The sequence below is a fragment of the Myotis nattereri genome (assembly GCF_964212035.1).
Source record: "Myotis nattereri genome assembly, chromosome: 3".
NCBI classification, from domain to species: domain Eukaryota; kingdom Metazoa; phylum Chordata; class Mammalia; order Chiroptera; family Vespertilionidae; genus Myotis; species Myotis nattereri.
The window spans coordinates 200,759,950-200,778,343 of record NC_138077.1 but is presented as its reverse complement, the minus strand read 5'-3'; the positions used below and the strand labels follow the sequence as shown (position 1 = coordinate 200,778,343).

General features: G+C 51.8%; 1 protein-coding gene across 2 annotated transcripts in view; it reads left to right on the top strand.

Annotated features, from left to right (window-relative positions):
• MAN1C1 (mannosidase alpha class 1C member 1) overlaps positions 1-18,394 on the top strand; it is a gene marked incomplete at its 5' end in the record, with an annotated part of 129,796 nt that overhangs the window by 78,318 nt on the left and 33,084 nt on the right. The window contains one exon of one of the 2 annotated variants that reach the window (XM_081088312.1): positions 17,213-17,328. The exons of the other annotated variant lie outside the window; for it this stretch is intronic. Coding sequence (XP_080944438.1) covers positions 17,213-17,328 — 116 coding nt within the window. The remainder of the gene's footprint in view (positions 1-17,212; positions 17,329-18,394) is intronic. 2 annotated transcript variants of the gene reach the window in all.

Sequence of the window (18,394 nt, the reverse complement as noted above, 5' to 3'; positions counted from 1 at the left end):
CATAAGGCATTTCTAGGCCAGTTCTGGGCTGCTGCCGGAGATGCAAAGGTGAGATAGCCATGTCCCTTGCCCCCAAAGAGTTCTTCTCCTAGAGAGAAGGATCCACATGTAGTTGAGAGATACAGAGTGCTGGGAGCACAAAGGAAGGAGCCGCTGACTCTGCCTCTGGAGCCTTATCAAACTGAGTCTCAAGGGATGAGCTGGAGCTGCCCATGCAGAGAAGAGCAGATTGCATTCAGGTAGAGGGCACAGCATGTGCCAGGGCCTGGCGCTGCGAGGCCCCAGGAGCTGTTAGAGGCGGACTGGAGCAAGGCTGCCCGGGGCCTCTGAGGTCATCCGGAGGCCTCCAGACCAGGTGTGCAGTGTGTCCTTGGGCCATCCCATCACACTTTTCAGTTCCTCTCTCCCCTTCTTAGTCCACTAGACAGCAATCTGAGCCAGGTTCAGCAGGCCCCATAACAATCAATCATGGTCACTTATTCAGGACATCCTACATGCCATCCACTAAACTGAGCATTTTATTCTTGATCCTCATAACACTCTACAGCATAGCAAATTCTGTTATCTCCATTTCCAGATAACACAACTGAGGTTCAAAGAGGTTAAGCAACTTGTCCAAGGTTACACAGCAAGTATGCACTTTGACTTTTAAAGTGTTTATAACAGAAGTTTAAGATATTTGACATTTAAGGGAGGCTCTCAACAATCTGAAAGGTGGAGGATGGATTCAAGGCAATTTGAACAACAGATGTGCATTCTAGAGATGAAGAATAATAGGAAGGCAGGCGAAGGGAGGGCTTTCTGGGTAGACGGTCAGCCTGAGCAAAGGCTTGGTGGTATGCTTTGTGGAATTGAGTGTGACTGTAACCTGAAATGAAAGGTGAGTAATGAGCTGCCCAGGTGGGCAGGGGCTGAATCACAAAGTGCCTTTTACAGGGTAATTGGAGACCAGCTCCTTGGTCTTGGTGTCGGTGATAGGGGTACTGCAGACACGGGGCCTCTCTAACACTGCTTGGATTGTAGCTGCTGCTTCAGCCCCTCTCCTGCAAGTGTTCACTTTTCCTAAAGCCATGTGTCCCAGAGGAGTGGTCGTTGGTTTGCTTTGATCTCTGAGACTGAAGCCTGTCTAGAATGTAGTGGGGTGGAGCAGTTACGTGGCCAGGTGGCGCTTGCACCTGGGGAGAGGGCTGCCACCATGGCCAAGAAAGGTTGTTGAGCCACCATACCTGCACCCACTTGGTTCCTATTCACCTTCACCCCCAGCCATCCTTACAAAGAAAAATGCAGCCAAGGGAGACTATGAGCTAACATGTTGCCAGGCCCTGCCTCACTCTGAGACACACACCACTGTCTACCATATCCCACCCATCTGACCTGTGCACACTCATGGTTTTAATGGAGTTCTGACCTGCATGTGTGCAGTGTTATATCCTGCTTTTTCACTTAATAGGATCTGATAGTCTCTTTTCCTACCTTGGTTCCTGCTTACTTGCTGTGTAACCTTGGACAAGTTGCTTAACCTCTCTGAACCTCAGTTTTGTCTTCTGGAAATGGAGATAATAGAATGTGCTATGCTGTAGAGGCAGGGGTCCTCAAACTTTTTAAACAGGGGGCCAGTTCACTGTTCCCTCAGACCGTTGGAGGGCCGGACTATAGTTTAAAAAAAAAATAAGAACAAATTCCTATGCACACTGCACATATCTTATTTTGAAGTAAAAAAACAAAACGGGAACAAATACAATATTTGTATTTGCCTGTGGCCCACGGGCCGTAGTTTGAGGACCCCTGCTGTACAGTGTTATGAGAATTAAGAATAAAATGCTCAGTTTAGTGGATGGCATGTAGGATGTCCTAAACAAGTGACCATGATTGTTATGGGGCCTGCTGAACACAGCTCAGATTACTGCCTAGTGGACTCACTGGGTGACCTTGGGCACCAGTAATTTAATCTCTATGAGCCCAGTTTCCTCTTCAGTGAAATAGGGGTGATGGTACCCCTTGGGTTGGTATAAGAATCAAACATGTACATTATTGTGTGTGAAAAGACTGTGGCATTGGATGCTTTTTGTCGTTGTTGTTGCTTCATAGAGTCTAGTTCAGGGTGTTGATGGTTTCACTCCATCAGGTGATTTGAGAGCTCCTCAAAGCTCCCAGCTAGAGCTGGCAAAGGTCAGCCGCCCAGGGCAGTGGGAAAAGGTGAGGGAGCACAGAGGGAGGCCAGTGTCTGCACCTGCTCGCCCAAGAACAGGGCAGTGGGGCCAGGTATACAGAACGATGTGGCCTTGCCCCTGACTTCAGGCTTAAGAGGCTGGTATGGGGCATTCTCCATCCTCTGCCCTCAAGACACGGAAAAGGAAACCCCCAGCAAAAGGACATGTAATGACCAGGGTCCAGTTAAAGTTTCCCAGGGCCAGATCCAGCTCAGCACATCACACATTGCTCAGGCCTCGCTCCTGTCTTCCTTCCTACAGGGTCTCACACCATTCCGGGGCTGGGACTGCAGGACTCCTTAGGAGTGGGATGCAGGGTGTGCCTCGCCACCCATACAGGCTTCCATCCGGAGCCCCTGCTCCCCACCAGACTGACAGAACACTCAACCACACAAGGTTCTTAAATCTCCAAAGGCAGCAAGTGTGTGCCCTGAGCAACAAGCCTGGCAGGAGGGCACCAGAGCAGAGAATGTGGGGGCTGTGCAGAGACAAGACAAGGTTTTGATAACAGTGTCTACCTGACATGTCTGAAGAATCAGGCGTGCCTCTTCCTGGCAGGGCATGCAGTTTCCTGGTAATGAGTTGTGAGAGGCTGGAACAAGTTACCAGGGAGTCTGGGCTGACTCCACCAGGAGATGGAAGCCAGGCCCCACGGGGTATGGAAGGCATCTCTGCAGAGGGCAGAACTTCAGCCTGGAGTGAGGATCCCCAGGGGGGTCAGAATCTGCTGGGGGATCTCCACCCCTTGCTTCTCCCAGCCTGGGCTGCACTCCCCCTGCCTCAGCAGTGGCTGGCAAAGTCCCCCTCCTTCAAGTTCTCGGAGAGAACTAAGCCAATAACACTTCGATGAATGGCACCTCTGTAGTACTTCCCTGCTTGCAAAGCATCGCTCACATTTGTCGTTTGGGGCCTTCACAACAATATGCAGCAGAGAAGCTGAGGCTCAGAGAGGCAAAATAACATGCCGAAGGTCATTCCACTTAGTGGGTGTATTTATTTAAGGTAATGATAGCTGCTGTAACAGATAGCCCCAGAGGTCTCAGGAGATTGAGAAAACAGACATTTCTTTCTTGCTCATGTGAAGTCCAATTGGTGGGAGGAAGAGGGAGTCTTCTCCTCATGGCCACTCGGGGACCCAGGGTGATGGAGGCTCCATCTTCTTCAGATTATGACTCTCAAGGTTGTCTCAGCCTTCGAGGACCCCATAGCTGGTTCTAATGGGCCAGGCCTCCAAGTGGTGTGTGTAGCTCATGCCCACATTCCACTGACCAGAACTTGGTCATAGGGCCCCACTCAAATGCAAAGGGGGTGACGTGCAGTTCCTGCCTGGGCAGCAGTTTCCCCACAACGGCTGTGCCCTGAGGAAGGGGAGCAGGTGCTTTGTTGGCCATCATAAAGGGTATTTTCCTCAAACAGAGCTGGGGACCTTGGATCAGAGTTTGATGGGTGGCAATCACTTAAAAATCAATAAACCCCAACACGGACTGAGACCTGGAAGAAGACACAGGTGCCCCTGACCCTTTGAGGAGCCTGGATTGCACACCGTCCCAGCCTTCTCCACCTTCTCCACAGCCTTCTCATTGCCCCTAATTAGCTCCTGATCCACACAGCTGCTCACGGGCCTGGCACTGCTAACACACCCCCATGGCTCCCCGGTGCCCTCTCAGTAAGGCCCAAACTGCTTAGCCCGGCATCCACAGACCTTCACAGGACTCCAGCGTAGCTTGCAGCATTCCCCCTCATTCCCCTTCCCACATGCCCTGTGCTGCTCCTCCTCCCTGACCAAACCTCCCCACGGGGCCTTTGCTGGAATGTCCTCCTTCTAGCTCTACCCCTGCAGACTCCTCCTCATCCTTCCTGATCCAAATCAGAGGTCATCTATGGGGCCTCCTTCAGCTGTGTTAGCCGCTTAGCCAGCACTGAATGAGAACTTGGTATGTACCAGGCAGGGCCTGAAAGGCTTCATAAGAATTAACTCATTCTTAACCTCCCAAGCCTGTGAGAGGGGCATCCCATTTTATAGGTGAGTCTCTGAGATATAAGAACTTGTAAGGTCGCATAGCCAGTGAGTGACAAAGACAAATTCCAAACCCAGGTCTGTGTGCTCACAGCTGAGACTTAACCACTGGGCAAACTTCTGCCTTTTATCAGCACCAGCCACAATTCATCATAACTACTCGTTCACTGAATAGTTTGCTATGAATTTGCTGTTTTTCTGAGAAAGCAGCTGCAGACTCCTCGAGGGCAGAAGTCACACTGATCCATCCTGGACTCCTCCTCCCAACCGCCCCCACCACCGCCACACCAAGGCCTGGGTGTCGATTTTCTCTCAAATAAACCCCTCTCCTTCCTGAGAACCAGAACCAGAAATTCCTCAGATTATCATCTGTCATAATCCCCTCCCTGCTTGCCTGTCACGTTTTGAAAGTTAACCTGAGATGATTTGAAAATGATCTAAGAGGCATGGACCAGCCTTCCCTGAGCATGATTAAGTACGATGGCTTTTTAATGATTTGAGCAGTGCCTTCCTGGATTGACAGAAATGGATTACCATAAATTTCTGAACACTGCGCCGCCAAAATCAGATCTTTTTTCATTTTCTCAGTCATCCTCGCAAACCTTTGCTGAGAATGACAAATACTTGGACTTTAATTGTTTAGTCGCGTGAGGGCAGCGCCTCCTGAGTTCCGAGAACTGTTCTTGCTGGGAAAACCTTGAAAGGCTCCTGGGGCTCCATCTTCAGGAAATTGAACTGTGTTTTCTCTGAAGCAGAGAGAGCTGTCTCCTGGGCTGTGACACGTTTGCTGCATTTGTGAATTGCTTTGGCCCCGAGATCTAAAACAGAGGCAGTTCTCACCCAGCAAGCATGCTCAGGGCTGTCCCACCAGGGGTTGAGGACTGGGTGGGCATGACAAGTCGGGTAGGGCTCCTCCACCTCCTGCTCCTCCTTTCTGCCAGACTCTGTGCCTCATCCAAGCTGCCCACACCTTTAAGATATAAGCTCACAGCTCAGAGAGGTTAAGTAACTTGGTTGTGGTCACACAGCTGGCAATATGCAAAGCCAAGACTCAAACATTTTGACCAGAACCTCTTACTGCTGCCTCTAAAAGAAGTCAAATTAAATTGAATAAAAGGTGAATGACAGGCATCCCCAGAAGCCCATTTACATTTAAAGAAAAGAAAAAAACCTTTATTGTGCACCTTCTAGTGCCAGTCTCTCTAATAATATGCATTCTTTGACATTATCCCCATTTCACAGATGAGGATGCTAAGGTTCACATGGGTGAAATAGCTAACCAAAGGTTACACAGCTAGGAATAGCCAATGTAAGATTTTACACTATGTCTAAGGGCCGTTGCCCAGCCCACGGGTAGGAGGCACTGCCAGGCCCTGAGGAGATGGCCAGGGGGTCTTGTGGCTGTGGGCACCTCCCTGGGACCCTCACGAACCCTCTGAACCTGGCCAAGTTCTCAGATATTGCTCAGGAGCAGGATGTAACAGTAATGAAATTGCAGAGCCTCCCAGGCAGACAGCGGAGTTGAATTCTGGCTTCCCCATTCAGCAGCTTTGAGAAATTTACACAACCTCTCTAAGCCTCAGTTTCTCCATCTGTAAAACGGACACTAAGCACCCTCCGCACAGGGCTGTTGAACTTAAAAGAGGCTCTGCCTGTGGGGTGCTCAGCCGCACGGTATCTGCCTCCCCATGCTGGTGGCCATTGCTGAGGTCTGCCTGGGGCAGCTGCCGCACCCCATGGTTACTAGTACACACACTGTGTGCTCTCTAAGCCTCAAGATAGTTGTGCAAGGTGGAGGTGTTGTTGCTCCCATTGTACAGATGAGGAAACTGAGGTAGCTAGGAAGTAACCTGGCTCCAGGGCTCAGCCCTTTCTGCCGTCCCATACTTAGCAGCTCAGCCATCTCAGTGCCTGGAAGGACCCTCGGCTGGGGCTTCATTCTGTACCAGGTTCTCCCAGCACTGCCTCTGCCATCTCTTTGTTTCTTGGGTTGAATAGGGCCTCTTTGATTTCCTTTCCTTTCCCCTTTCCAATAATCATCATTCATCTTGTTATCAGAGCCACCCATCTGCGCCTCTTGGCTCTGACCCACAGGCTGAGTTTGCCATGATCAATGCATAACTCTGTGGGGCCGCAATGTATATCCAAGATGGCATTGTGGCCCTGGTGCCATCAGAGGACAGCTGGCATCTCCCCTGATGGGGCCGAGATGAGGCAACTGCCCCGTGTTGCCCTGTGCTGCCCTGTGCTCTGGGCGGATTCATCTCGTTCCCTAAGTGGTAAACAGCTGCTTTCGAGGGGTCTCGGTGACAAGCCCAGGTGCTCCCTGCTTCCCCCTTCCCTCCATAAGTGACTAGTGGGCACTCAGCAACCCAGATCAACAGCTCCCTGAGTGACCCCACACGGCGTCCTCTCTGGGCCGCTCTTCACACAGCCGCAGGAGGATCATTTCAAAACACCCCTCAGAACAAGCTTCTAGGCCAACCCCACAGCCCCAGGCCCTGTGTGGCCCGGCCCCGCCTCTCCGCCCACGGCATGCCCTCTTTCTCACTGCCCGGGACCTCTCTGCTCTCTGCTCCACAAACACAGCCAGACGTCCCCACCTGAGGCTGTTCTGTTTGCTGCGAGTTCTGCCTGACGCGCTCCCATCCCCTCTCCTCCTGTGCTTCCTTCAGGAGGCAATGCTGCCGCCCCACCCTCCTGCCCCCCTGCTGCTTGCTCACTGTCCTTTATCACACACATTACTTTGTAGCCAGATGTCATCTGTGTGGCGCCTGATTGGTGTCTCTCTCCCAGCAGCTCTCTGAGGGTGGAGACCAGGACTGCCGTGCCCCACTGTGCCCTAGCACCTAGCATCAGGCGCAACCTCGCCCCCCCGCCCCCGCAACCCCCCTTGATCCCCAGCACTCAGAAATGTTTGTGGTTAAATCTTGAGCAAGTGACTCAATTCCTTGAAGCCTCACTCTTCATCTGGGGGACAATAATGAGTTGTCATGAGGTTTAAAAAACAAGGTGCGTGTGACACGTAGCACAACACCTGGCACCAAGCAAGTGTCTGGTCACTGCTAACCGCGATGGTTTCGATCAGCCTGTGATGGACAGGGCTGGGGACTGGCATTAGGAGAGTTCCACATCCCACCAGCAAGCCTTTGTGGGCTGTCTGCCTGGGCCAGGATCTTGGGGTTGATCTCTGCCCCCAGCACCTCACGCCAGAAGGAGCAGCCTCTGGCAAGGGCACTGGCTCTCAGGGAGGCCTCCTTGTCTGGGTCTGAGGCAGTGGGAGGAGGCTGCCCAGCCCTTCAGTCAGCAGGTCGCAGTGCCGGCTTGGAGTGACCAGGCTTAGACTCAGCCTGCAGACACTCGCTGCCTGGGACAGACTTGAGAAACTGCAGGAATGACCCAGGTTACTCTATTGAAAGTTGGACAGCAGTTCTTTTAATAGAATTCAGAGGAAGAAGACCTCAGGTCCACTGGGAGAATCAGATGTCTGCATGGTCCTTGAAGAAGCAGCCTTTTCTCTAGGACTTAACATCGATGTGTAGCTTGGGACATGGCGGGGCCGTGTTGGGTTAGAGAAGGGCATTTGAAGCAGAGGGAACAGCTTCAGTAAAGGGCTGGATGGCTAGGAAGAGTGGCCACATAGAATCCGTTTTTTAGCTGCAGTATGAAAAGACTATTAAGAAATACGGCTAGAAGGGCATATTATATTAGCTGTTTCCAAAATAACTCGTGTAATAAATTACCTCACAGTGAGTGGCAGACAACAGTGAGCATTTATTTCTCATTTGTCCAGCAGTAGAGGCTGGGGTTTGGGTTATCTAGGCTCCACGCAGTGGAACCCAGGTCTGCTCCACCTGTCTCTCATTCTTTCTGGACCAGTGGCCACCTGAGACTGACCTTCTCATGACGAGGAGCAGGAGCACAGGAGGGGCATGCCCACTAATCCCATTGGCAAGTCTCGTGGCCAAGCCTAGGTCGGGCAGAGTTTAATACCCCACCAAAGGAGGCCAAAGCAAGTTACATGGGCAAGAGCGAGGCTGATGGGACAGGGATGTTTACCCCTCCCATGGAGGTGGGGAGTACTGAGCAAGCAATCCTCTGATTTACAGGTAGAAGCCAGAGCATGGAGTGACTGTAGGTCTGCCCTGAGGAGCTGCCAAGAGTAGCCATTGAGTCTTAGTGTCTCTTGGGGTGAGCAGCTAAGGGCTCCGACTCTGGCTCTTCTCCCCATTGAGGCAAGAAGAGTATTACAAATGCCAGTGCCTTCCTGACAGCCCATACTTCCTGCCTGCCTGGCACAAAGGCTGTGTCGTCCTTCCTGCTGAGCCAACGATTGATCTGCAAAGGGTCCTAGCTTCGCCAGCCCTGGTGGGGCTTCCTCGGCTGGAACTGAGCCTTATGATAACAGCCCCGTGCTTTGAGCACCTACTGTGTGTCTATCTTATATTGAGTGCCTGCTGAATGCTCTTTGTATACCTTTGTCTGAACTGGCCATACCGTTCTGAAAAGGAGACCTCATTGTCCCATTTTCTGAGGCCCGGAAGGGCCAAGTCAGTCGGAAAGGATCACTCAGCTGGGAAGGGAGGAGGCTGGGATTAGAAGCACGCCTGCAAGGTCGAGTGGTCCCCAGGTGGTATCTGGTTACAGCTCTGCCCTGAGCAGCTGAGCCTCTGTGAGACTTTGGAGAATCACTGCAGCATCCTGGGCTCCCGTTTCTCCTTCTGCCGTGTCTCCGCTGAGATGTTCTGAGATAAAAGCCGTGCAGCGCTTGATCCACAGCACTGTCAGAGGGAGTTTTTAAGTACAAGTTTCCAGGGCAGACAGCACCCTCAGCTCTTTTTTAACAACAAGCAAATAAAACATTAACATTTAAAAAACAGACCCTTATTTCCAACGGAGGCCTGTTCAGTAGACTGGTTCAATGAACCATGTCCAGCCTTTCGTCACAGTGAACCTCATCCAGCAGTCGACCCCAGCAAGCATTCTCCAGGCGGCCGTGGCAGCCGAGTGCGTCTGTTTGGGAAGGCTGGAGGAAGCCATTAGTTCCACCAGGGCCCTGATGTCTGCGACCGCCCATCTTGTCCCTCCAACAGTGTTTTCCATGGAAAGCTGACCACTGCTGCCCATGGCGTATTTTCTCCGAGGCCACGAGGCCCTGTAAACAGTATTTGGAGATCCCTAGGAAAGCAATGTAGGCGTTGCCACTAGCCGATCATTCATTCCACAGTCATTTGTTCCCATCTTCTCTGTGCCTGGCCTGGGGATGGATGCTGGGGATCTGGGGAGAGTCAGGTACCGTCCCTGCCCCGGGACTCACAGGCATGTCAGCACAGGGACAGGCAGCACTGTGACGGAGGCACCTGCAGCAGAGCAGGACGGGCTTGCAAAGGAGGGGTGGTTAGGTTTGCTCGGGGACTCAACATTCGAGCCAACGAGCCAACACCAGGCGATGAGTAGTTGTTTGTCTAGCTATCTCGTAAAAGGAAGGCCTGCAGGCATAAGGACCCATGTCAGCAGACAGTCCAGAGCTTTTGGGGAGCTTCTAGTGGTCTGATGTGGGTAGAGCATGGCACGCAGAGAGAGCAGTGGAGAGGCGAAGTCTGAGAGGTTGGCAAAGCCTAGGCTATAGGCATCCTGCTCGCTGTGCCCAGGACTTTGAACTTGGAGAACAGGGGCGTTGGCAACTTTTAAAAAGGGCAGTGACATGGTCAGATCTGATCATCTTTTATTAATCAGCCTCTAGTAAAAGCATTCTGTTGGGTTCCAGAAATAGTTCCTAAAAAAATATCATTAGTCCTTCCAGAGGCTCCAAGAAACAAACCTTTGCCTGGAAACAGCCTCTGAACACAACTTTGTGACCCAGCAAATAGCCATTATGGGAGGATTCAAGAAAAGTTCCTACTGGAGGGGAAAAAACACAAAAACCAGACCTGATAGAAATGGAGAGGTCCTGAACCCTACATGAATTTCATGCAGCCAGAAGACCTCCCCATATACTAGTAAGATGGTGTGGTTTTAAACAATGTACTTTGGGGTAGTGGGGCTATCACTTTAATTAATCTTCCTAGAAACCCACGTGGCAGAACATTCCAGTTGCTACTGCTGCATAACAAATTACTCACAATCTTAGTGGCTCAGAACACTTAGTTTGTTATGCTCACAGATTCAGTGAGTCAGGCACTCAGAAAGGACTCAACAGGGGCAGCTTATTTCTCTACCGCCATGTATGGGCCCTCGGCTGGAAGGGCTTAGAGCAGTGGTTCTCAACCTTGGCTGCACATTAGAATCATCTGGGAATCTTTTTAAAATCCTGATTCCTGGGCCTCGTCTTCCGGAAATTCTGTTACTAATGTTGTGGCCGCAGCCCATAACAAATAAACAGAATTTCCGGAGGATGAGGCCCAGAAATCAGGATTTTAAAAAGATTCCCAGGTGATTCTAATGTGCAGCCAGGGTTGAGAACCACTGGCTTAGAGGCTGGGGGTGACGGACAGCTGGAACCTTTGTCACGCACATGTCTGGAACTGCTGCTGGCTGTTGGCTCAGAGCTCAGACGGGCTGTCAGTCTAAAAACCACACACATTGCCTCTCCCTGTGTTCTCTTCTGTGGCTACCCTGGGCTTCCCCGCAGTGTGGTGGCTGTTTCCAAGAGAAAGTGGAAGCTACCAGTTTCTTAAGGTCTGGGCCTGGAAAGTAGCACGTGATCCTTCTTCTCAATTCTGTTGTTCCAGGCAGTCCCACAGGTCGCCCAGGTTCAGGGAGGGGAGCCCTGGGAGGAGTTACTCTTGTGGGATGGGATGTATTTCCCATCTTTGGAAGCAGAGAAAAACAGTTGTGTTGTTTCTTTACAGATTAAGAAGTCTCTGTGGATTATATCATCAAGTTAAATGCAACCATTAGTATATGGCTCTGGGGATACTGTGGTAATAGGCTACGCCTTGGGTGATATTTTTTCTTCTAAATGTTCTTCCTGGAGCTTATGTTGCCCAGCCTGACCCATTTATCTTTGCTAATATCAAATCAAATTTAGAAAACAACACCATTGTCAGTAATATGGCAGAACCAGGAGAGGACAAACCACAGTCTAGCAGGGCAGGGTGGTTCCTGACCAGGCGGCCCTCAGAGAGGAAACTACAGGAGCTGGGCCAGTCCCTGCAGAGCTGGCACACGACCAATAGCTTTGCACAGGGCAGTGGTACCGAGCAGACAGTGAAGCTGCCCTGGACATGGTCCCCGCAGATGTCCGCACAGTGGGCTCAGTCTGTTCAACAGACATGTTTACCTCTAATGCCTCTGGGGACCACGCACTGAGAGATGTGAGTGGGCCACTGCCCCCTTGAAGCCTCCCCCGGGGGGAGCGGACCCTATATTCCCAAATACTTATGGGGCCCCTGTGATGGGCTGGAAGGGTTCTGGGCGGCGGAGGACAGCAGTGAACAGAGCAGAGCTCTTCCCCCAGCAGCACGTGCTGTCAGCAAACACGAAAGCAGATCCATGTGTACCGTCCCTGGATAAAGGGGCTGAGGAGGAAGAAAGAGGGTAGGGGAGATCAAGGGGGTGCTCTTTCGAGCCAAGGCCTAGGGAGGGAGCAGGCTTCAGGGGGGTTTCAGGAACAGCGTGTGACTGGAGGAAGACAAAGCCACAGGAGGATTTTGAACAGAGGAGTCGCATGATATGACTTGCATTTTCAAAGGTGGTAGCAGGAGGAGGTGAGAAGTGGGTGGAGTCTGGAAATAGTGAAGATAGAGCCAGGATGTGGGGGTTGGAGCCACAGCTCTTGGGAGCAGGGGGTTGGCATTAACCGAGGTGGGAAGCCTGTGGAGCAGGTTGGGAGGGAGGAGCAGGACTTGCTTTCAGAGAAGTTGAATGTGAGATGCCTGTGGGGCTCCACATGGAAATGGCAGTGGGAGGGGAGTTGTTGGATAGGTGAGTCTGGGTTCAGGGACAAGGTCCTGGCAGGAAGTTTAAAGCTGAGTTCATCAGCATGTGGAGGGAATTTAAGCCGTGAATCACTAAGGAAATGAAGGAGGATAGAGAAGAGAAAAGGCCCAAACAGAGCCTTGGGCACCCCAGTCTAAAGGTCTAGAGATGAGGGAGAACCAGCAAAGACAGCTACAAAGAAGCAATCACAGGGTTCGAAGGAGGAGCAAGAGGAAGAGTGGTGCCCTGAAGGCCAAGATCCAGCAGAGAGCAAGCTGATGCCAGCGTCTGCCTTCCCACTTTCACTCTCAGATGTTTCTTGAGCTTGGAGATGACTCCAGTGCAGACTAGAACTCCTGCTATTAGGGAGGGGCAGGGACAAGTAAATCGACGATTCCTGTACAGTGTGATGAGAATGGGGGAGCACTTGTGGGTTAGACAGCTTGGGGGCATCCAGTGTGGCCCCAGAGGGCCCAGGGAACAGTTCTCATGGAGGAGAGTCAGAGAGGCTGAGACTCCGTGTGGATCATGGGGTGGAGATCACAATGGCTTCATGGGCCAAGGGTGAGCTCTAGATTTCCACAGGAGAAGGTGGAGTGGGCAGGCAATCCCTAGCAATCCCTAGACATTTGTATAAATGTCACAGAGAATGGTGGGCGGCCCATTTGGGTTGGGGACTCTGGCCTTTGGGGTTGCTTGGAGACACGGAGGGGAAGAGGTGCAAGAGAGGCCATGAGAACCTTTGACCTCAAAGAGACAAAGCCTCACAGTGCAGGGTGGGAGGAGGTTGGCTGGGGAGGATCAGGGAAGGTTGCCAGGAGGAGGCGGACTTTGAGGAATGTGTGTGTATTGAGTATGCCCAGATGCATGGAGAAGCTTTCTTGGCAGAGGAGACCATACATGCAAAGGTATGGAGGCAGACGCTTGCAATATGTATCCAGGAAGCAGAGCCTGATGGCAGATGAGTTTAGCCAGATCTTTTGGAGTCAGACCCAAAAGGTTTCATCTCCTTTTTGCATGGTTACTGGGAAGCCATTACAGGTACCTGAGCTGTGGAGGGACACAGTGGGATCTGGTTTTAGGAAGACAGGTCAGGCAACCATGTACAGGGTGAATTGGAAGAAAAGGGAGGGGCTCCCAGAGGTAGGAAGATACCCAGGCAGGTGCACACCCAGGTCAGGGGTGGTGATGACCTACCTCAGCAGTAGACACAGGTCGGTCCCATGTGACTCTTTTCCTCTAAGTTGGGCCAAGGGTTGGCAAATTGCAATCTCAAGACCAGACTGCCCTGCAGGGTGCGGACAGGCCAGAAATGCAGGAGTGCCACAGGCCACCGCAACCCCAGAGGACTTTGTGTAGGAGCGGCCCAGGGCCAGTTGGAGGGAAGGAGGACCACACTTCTATTTACTAGTTAAGCTCACATGGACCCAACATCTTGGGTACTTTCTGTCCACTGCCTCCACTTAACCCCCCCTGCAGCCTTAGGAGGCAGGTCCTGCTGTCATCCCATTTGCAGATGAGGCACATGAGGCTCAGAGAGGTACAAAGCTAGTAGTGATGGAGCCATTTTGAACCTACGTCTCCCTGGTTAGGCCAAGGTTTCAAGATGAGCTAAGGGACCACAGAAATAACCAAGGAGCTGATTTTTAAGTACTTGCTCTGTGCCAGGCACATACAGATGTCGTATCAGGTGTATATGATGCATTTATCCAGGCTCAGGAAGCTGCAGTGTATCCCCAGTACCCTAACCCAGTAGTCTAACTTCACTTACAGATGAGAACTTTGACACTTCGAACAGATGTGTTGCTGGCCTGAACTGAGATCTGAACCCAGAGCTATGTTCTTTTAAGACCTCACTCCCTCCTGCCCTGGCAGGGAGGGGATGAGGAGGGGGTCCTTTGTGAGCAGCAAGTGTTCAGAGCTGGAGCTGGGGGAGTGAGCCAACCTGGGCCCACCCCAGGCTTAGGCCCAGTCCAAGCTGGCTGCCTGACTTTTGTGCCCTGTTGGTTCTTTGCACATAAATCATGGGCCTCCTTACTGAGTGGACATGTGTCTTTCCCCCGCGGGAAGCTGTCCAGGCTGCCGCAGGTACAGATAGAGTTGAACTCAGGATAGGGCCTTCTTTCCTGCCCAGCCTGGCCGCTGAGTGACTCTGGCCTGGAATGAAAGGCTTTCCAATAAGTGCCTTGCTGGCCCACAGCCCAGCTGTGTGGTAGGTGGGTGTGAGGCTGAGAGATCTACCAAGAGAAGGATTCAGGAACCTGAGAGCAGGGGCAGAATCTTGCCAACAAATTTCTTAGCAAGCTGCCTTGCTGGTGCCTCTGGAGGGTTTGGGAATGAGAGCTGGTCACGAGGAGCCCTGGCTGCCTTCCTGGCTCAAGGGTCGGGGCCTTGGCTCAGGCTCAGGCTCAGCCCAGGGGAAGCAGGTCCCATGGGGTGAAAACACCAGGCAGCCCAGGGCAAGAATCAGAAATCAGATATCCTAGGCCACCTCTCCCTTGACCTTGAAGAATGCACAGCACACAGTGTGGGTTTCTCTCCAAGCCTCCCCTGCTCACAGCAGCCTCCTGCCCCTGCAAGGGTGGGGCAGGGTCAGCAGTCAGATCTGATACTGTTTTCACAGGGAGCTGAAAGGCATCCTTGTCATGAAAAGCACATCACACTTGAGGGGGGCTGGGGCTCCACTCCGCCCTTTGTCTAAAGTCTCGTCTTGGGCCATCCCAGCCCTGCTCTGTGGCCCTCATCTATGACGTGAAGGGGTTGGGCAGCAGGATCTCGAAAATCCCTTCAAGCCCTTAAAAAAATCAGTCTAAGGCTCTGTGGCCTGGGCGTGCCTCGGACTGTCCATGTGTGTCTCATCAGTGTCCCTGATCACCTCAGGAGGGCCGAGAGTTCCCAGGAACCATGTTTAGCCTTTGACACCTACAGGGGAAGCAACTGGGATAAACCAGGAAAGGCTCGACTTTGTTTGGCTTTGGGTATGTTTTCCTACAAAATCCTTCAGTATAGGAGGGGTTGACATTCTAGAAATTCAGCCCAAAGCCCTCCCAAGTGACCCCGGATTGGAAAGCCCCTCTCTACCCCTGCCCTCCCTTCCTTCTGCTCTTCCTTGCAAATCCTCCCTTCTTGAAGTGGATTCTTTAACCTCCAGCCTTATCTGTCTCCCAACTTCTCCCTGATCTCCCTCTGGACATTTTCCAGGCGATGCCCTTTACCACCTGCCTTGGGAGGTGGTTAAGTGTTTGAGTTTCAGAAGGATTCTCTGCCTGCAAAGTCAACACAAGTGAGTAGTTAGGGAAGCACTAACTAAGGAGATTAGATGCTAACTGAATGCAGAAGTGCCCACAAAGATGTCTGGAGATTCAAGTGGGGCTCAGCGCTGTCAGTGAGCTCTGGAGTTCCACTGGGAAGGCCGAGCCTGCTATTCTCAGTGCTTTGAGCCCCTTGCAAGGAGGACATTGAAGGAACAATTACTTCTCATAAGCTACCCTCTGGTCCCTAAAGGAAATTGCTGCCTTCTGCAATGACTATAGTAGTAAGGAGTTGATGGGAGGCAGCAGCCACCTCTTCCAGGAAGCCCTCCAGAAGACACCAGGTGCATCCCTTTTACCCTCCCTTCCTCCTTCACAGTCCTCTACTCTTCAGTCTCTGGTTGTGCCACATGGGGAGGTCTTCCTCATCAGTCTTCTCTCTAGTTTGTGGTGTGGGAAATTCATTTTTGCACAATTTTCTCAGCATTTATTCCCAGGACAAGATCGAAGTCCTGATAGCAAGGGCCAGGCCTCATAGCTCATGCGTGTGTACTCACTGCCCAGAGCAAGCATCACTATGAAAATCTTTGGTTTGTGCATTTGTGTGGTTTCTTTAGCCAAACTTTCTTTCCTTTTTTTTTTAATGGAAATAAATTTCTCATTATAAAAATAATTCATGATTGAAGAAATCAGAAAGCCTGTAATGCCAGCGCTGGGACTGACCACAGAATCATGTCCTGCCAGACAGTTCTGTGCAGACACATCCACATTTGACATACAATAAAAAAATTATACTGCACTTTTAATTTGCTTATACAATCTACTTTTTAAAAATGTTTTTATTAATTTTTTTAGAGAGAGAGAGAAGCATTGATGTGAGAGAGAAAAACACCAATTGGTTGCCTCCCTTACATGCCCCAACAAGGGACTGAACCCACAATCTACGCATGTGCCCTGACCTGAAATCGAACCTTTCGGTGTACGGGACAATGCTCCAACCAGCTGAGCCACACTAGCCAGGGCAAATACCTCTTTTATATTTGAGCCACAATTTATATAACTAATCCCATATTGTTGGACCTGGGATTTTCCCCCCATTATATATGACACTGCAATAAATACCTTCCTAAGTATATATTTATGAAGATCTTTATATTTTTTCTTAGATGGAATTGGAGAGCCAGAGGACTGGCATGTTTGTTAAAACTGTGTAAACCGCCAAAACCGGTTTGGCTCAGTGGATGGAGCGTCGGCCTGTGGACTGAAGGGTCCCAGGTTCGATCCCGGTCAAGGGCATGTACCTGGGTTGCGGGCATATCCCCAGTCGGAGATGTGCAGGAGGCAGCTGATCGATGTTTCTCTCTCATCGATGTTTCTGACTCTCTATCTCTCTCCCTTCCTCTCTGTGAAAAATCAATAAAATATATTTAAAAAAAAAACAACTGTGTAAACCAAATGTCAGTTCATCCTTACCCCCAGCGTCACAGAGTGGTGCCCGACTGGCACTGATGGTGGACTTGCTGGCTCCTATCAGTGGCCTCAGGTCTAGGAAGTGGCTCAGCCCATGAACTCGGTCTCCCCGCCTGCTGCCTGCCCTTTACTGCCCTGAGGAGGAGCAGCCCCTGGGGGACACTGGGTCCTGGGCTTGCCTTCCAAGGATGGTGGTACTGGGTTCTCCCTGGATTGTTCCTGAGCTGGCCTTGGCCTTGGAGACTGCCAGGCATTTAGAGGAGCCTGGGGAATGGTGGCTTGTGTGGCTGGATTGGAAGGGTAAGAATGACCCTGGGTCACGCCTTCGATCTTCTGTGCTGCAGGAGGCCTCAGCGGGGCAACGGTCATTGACTCCCTTGACACCCTCTACCTCATGGAGCTGAAGGAGGAGTTCCAGGAGGCCAAGACCTGGGTTGAAGAGAACTTCCACCTGAATGTGGTGAGTCAGAGCCCTTGGGGTGTTAGGGCCAGAAGCAGCTGGAGAGGTCATGGCTCCACCTTGTCATCTCTGAGACCCAGAGGTGTGGAGGCTCTGGCCCCAGGCTGCCAGCAGAGCAGTCCAGCTATGACCCTGCCTTCCCCTCCCTGGGGCTCCAGGCATGTTGCTCACACCCAGGAAGACCCTTCTAGGGCTGCATCTGTCACAACAGCAATAGGGGAAGTGACTGTGGAGAAGTGACCAATCTGCTCAGAGCGGCTCCTACCTGCCCCTCCCCCCCCTCCGCCCCCCACACCCTGCGGCCCTCCTGAGCTAGCTGAGAGGCCCATGACCTGGTCTGAACCCTCTTGGTTTCCAGCCTCGCAGGTATCCCTGGTCAGGGACCAGAACCTTGGGGAGGAGATGGTAATGTGTCTGGATGGCACAAAACCCTTAAATACCAGACTCCACCCCCACTGATCTCCCAGCCCAGACTAAAGTAACCAACCCATCCTGGAGGCCTCTGCTCAGCATGGGGAGAGGCTACTTAGATGGACTTGGGGAGCAAGAAATTACGGCAGTTAGGAGGGGGGATCCGTCAGGCTCCACGAGTGAGGGGTCCTGGGGGGAATGGGGACAGCCCCTGCAGCTTATGGCAGAAGTGAGGCCAGTATCAGCAGAGATACCAACGGAAGAGTCTGGGAGGGCAACGCTGCAGGGGTGCTTCCCTGGCTCAGCAGGTGCCTGGGGGAGGCCAGCCTCCCTGGGCCTTCGTTTCCCCACTTTAAGACGGAAATGACACAACAGCAACAGTAATGATGCCCGGCGTGCAGGCTTGCGAGCTTTAACTATCACGGAGGTTGTAAAAAGCATTTTATAGCCATAAAGTCCAACACAGATGTAAGTGGTGCCGTTATCATCATCACCATCATGATTATTTTGAGGCTTGTTATGACTTCCGATGGTCTGTGTGAGGTGAGGAGTTTAGAATCCCATTTCCTACTGCATCGAATGGAAGAAAGGCAGAGGTGGAGGAGGAAGGTGTCTTCATAGACCCACCTTGTTCTCCGCAGATGGTGGGTAGAGA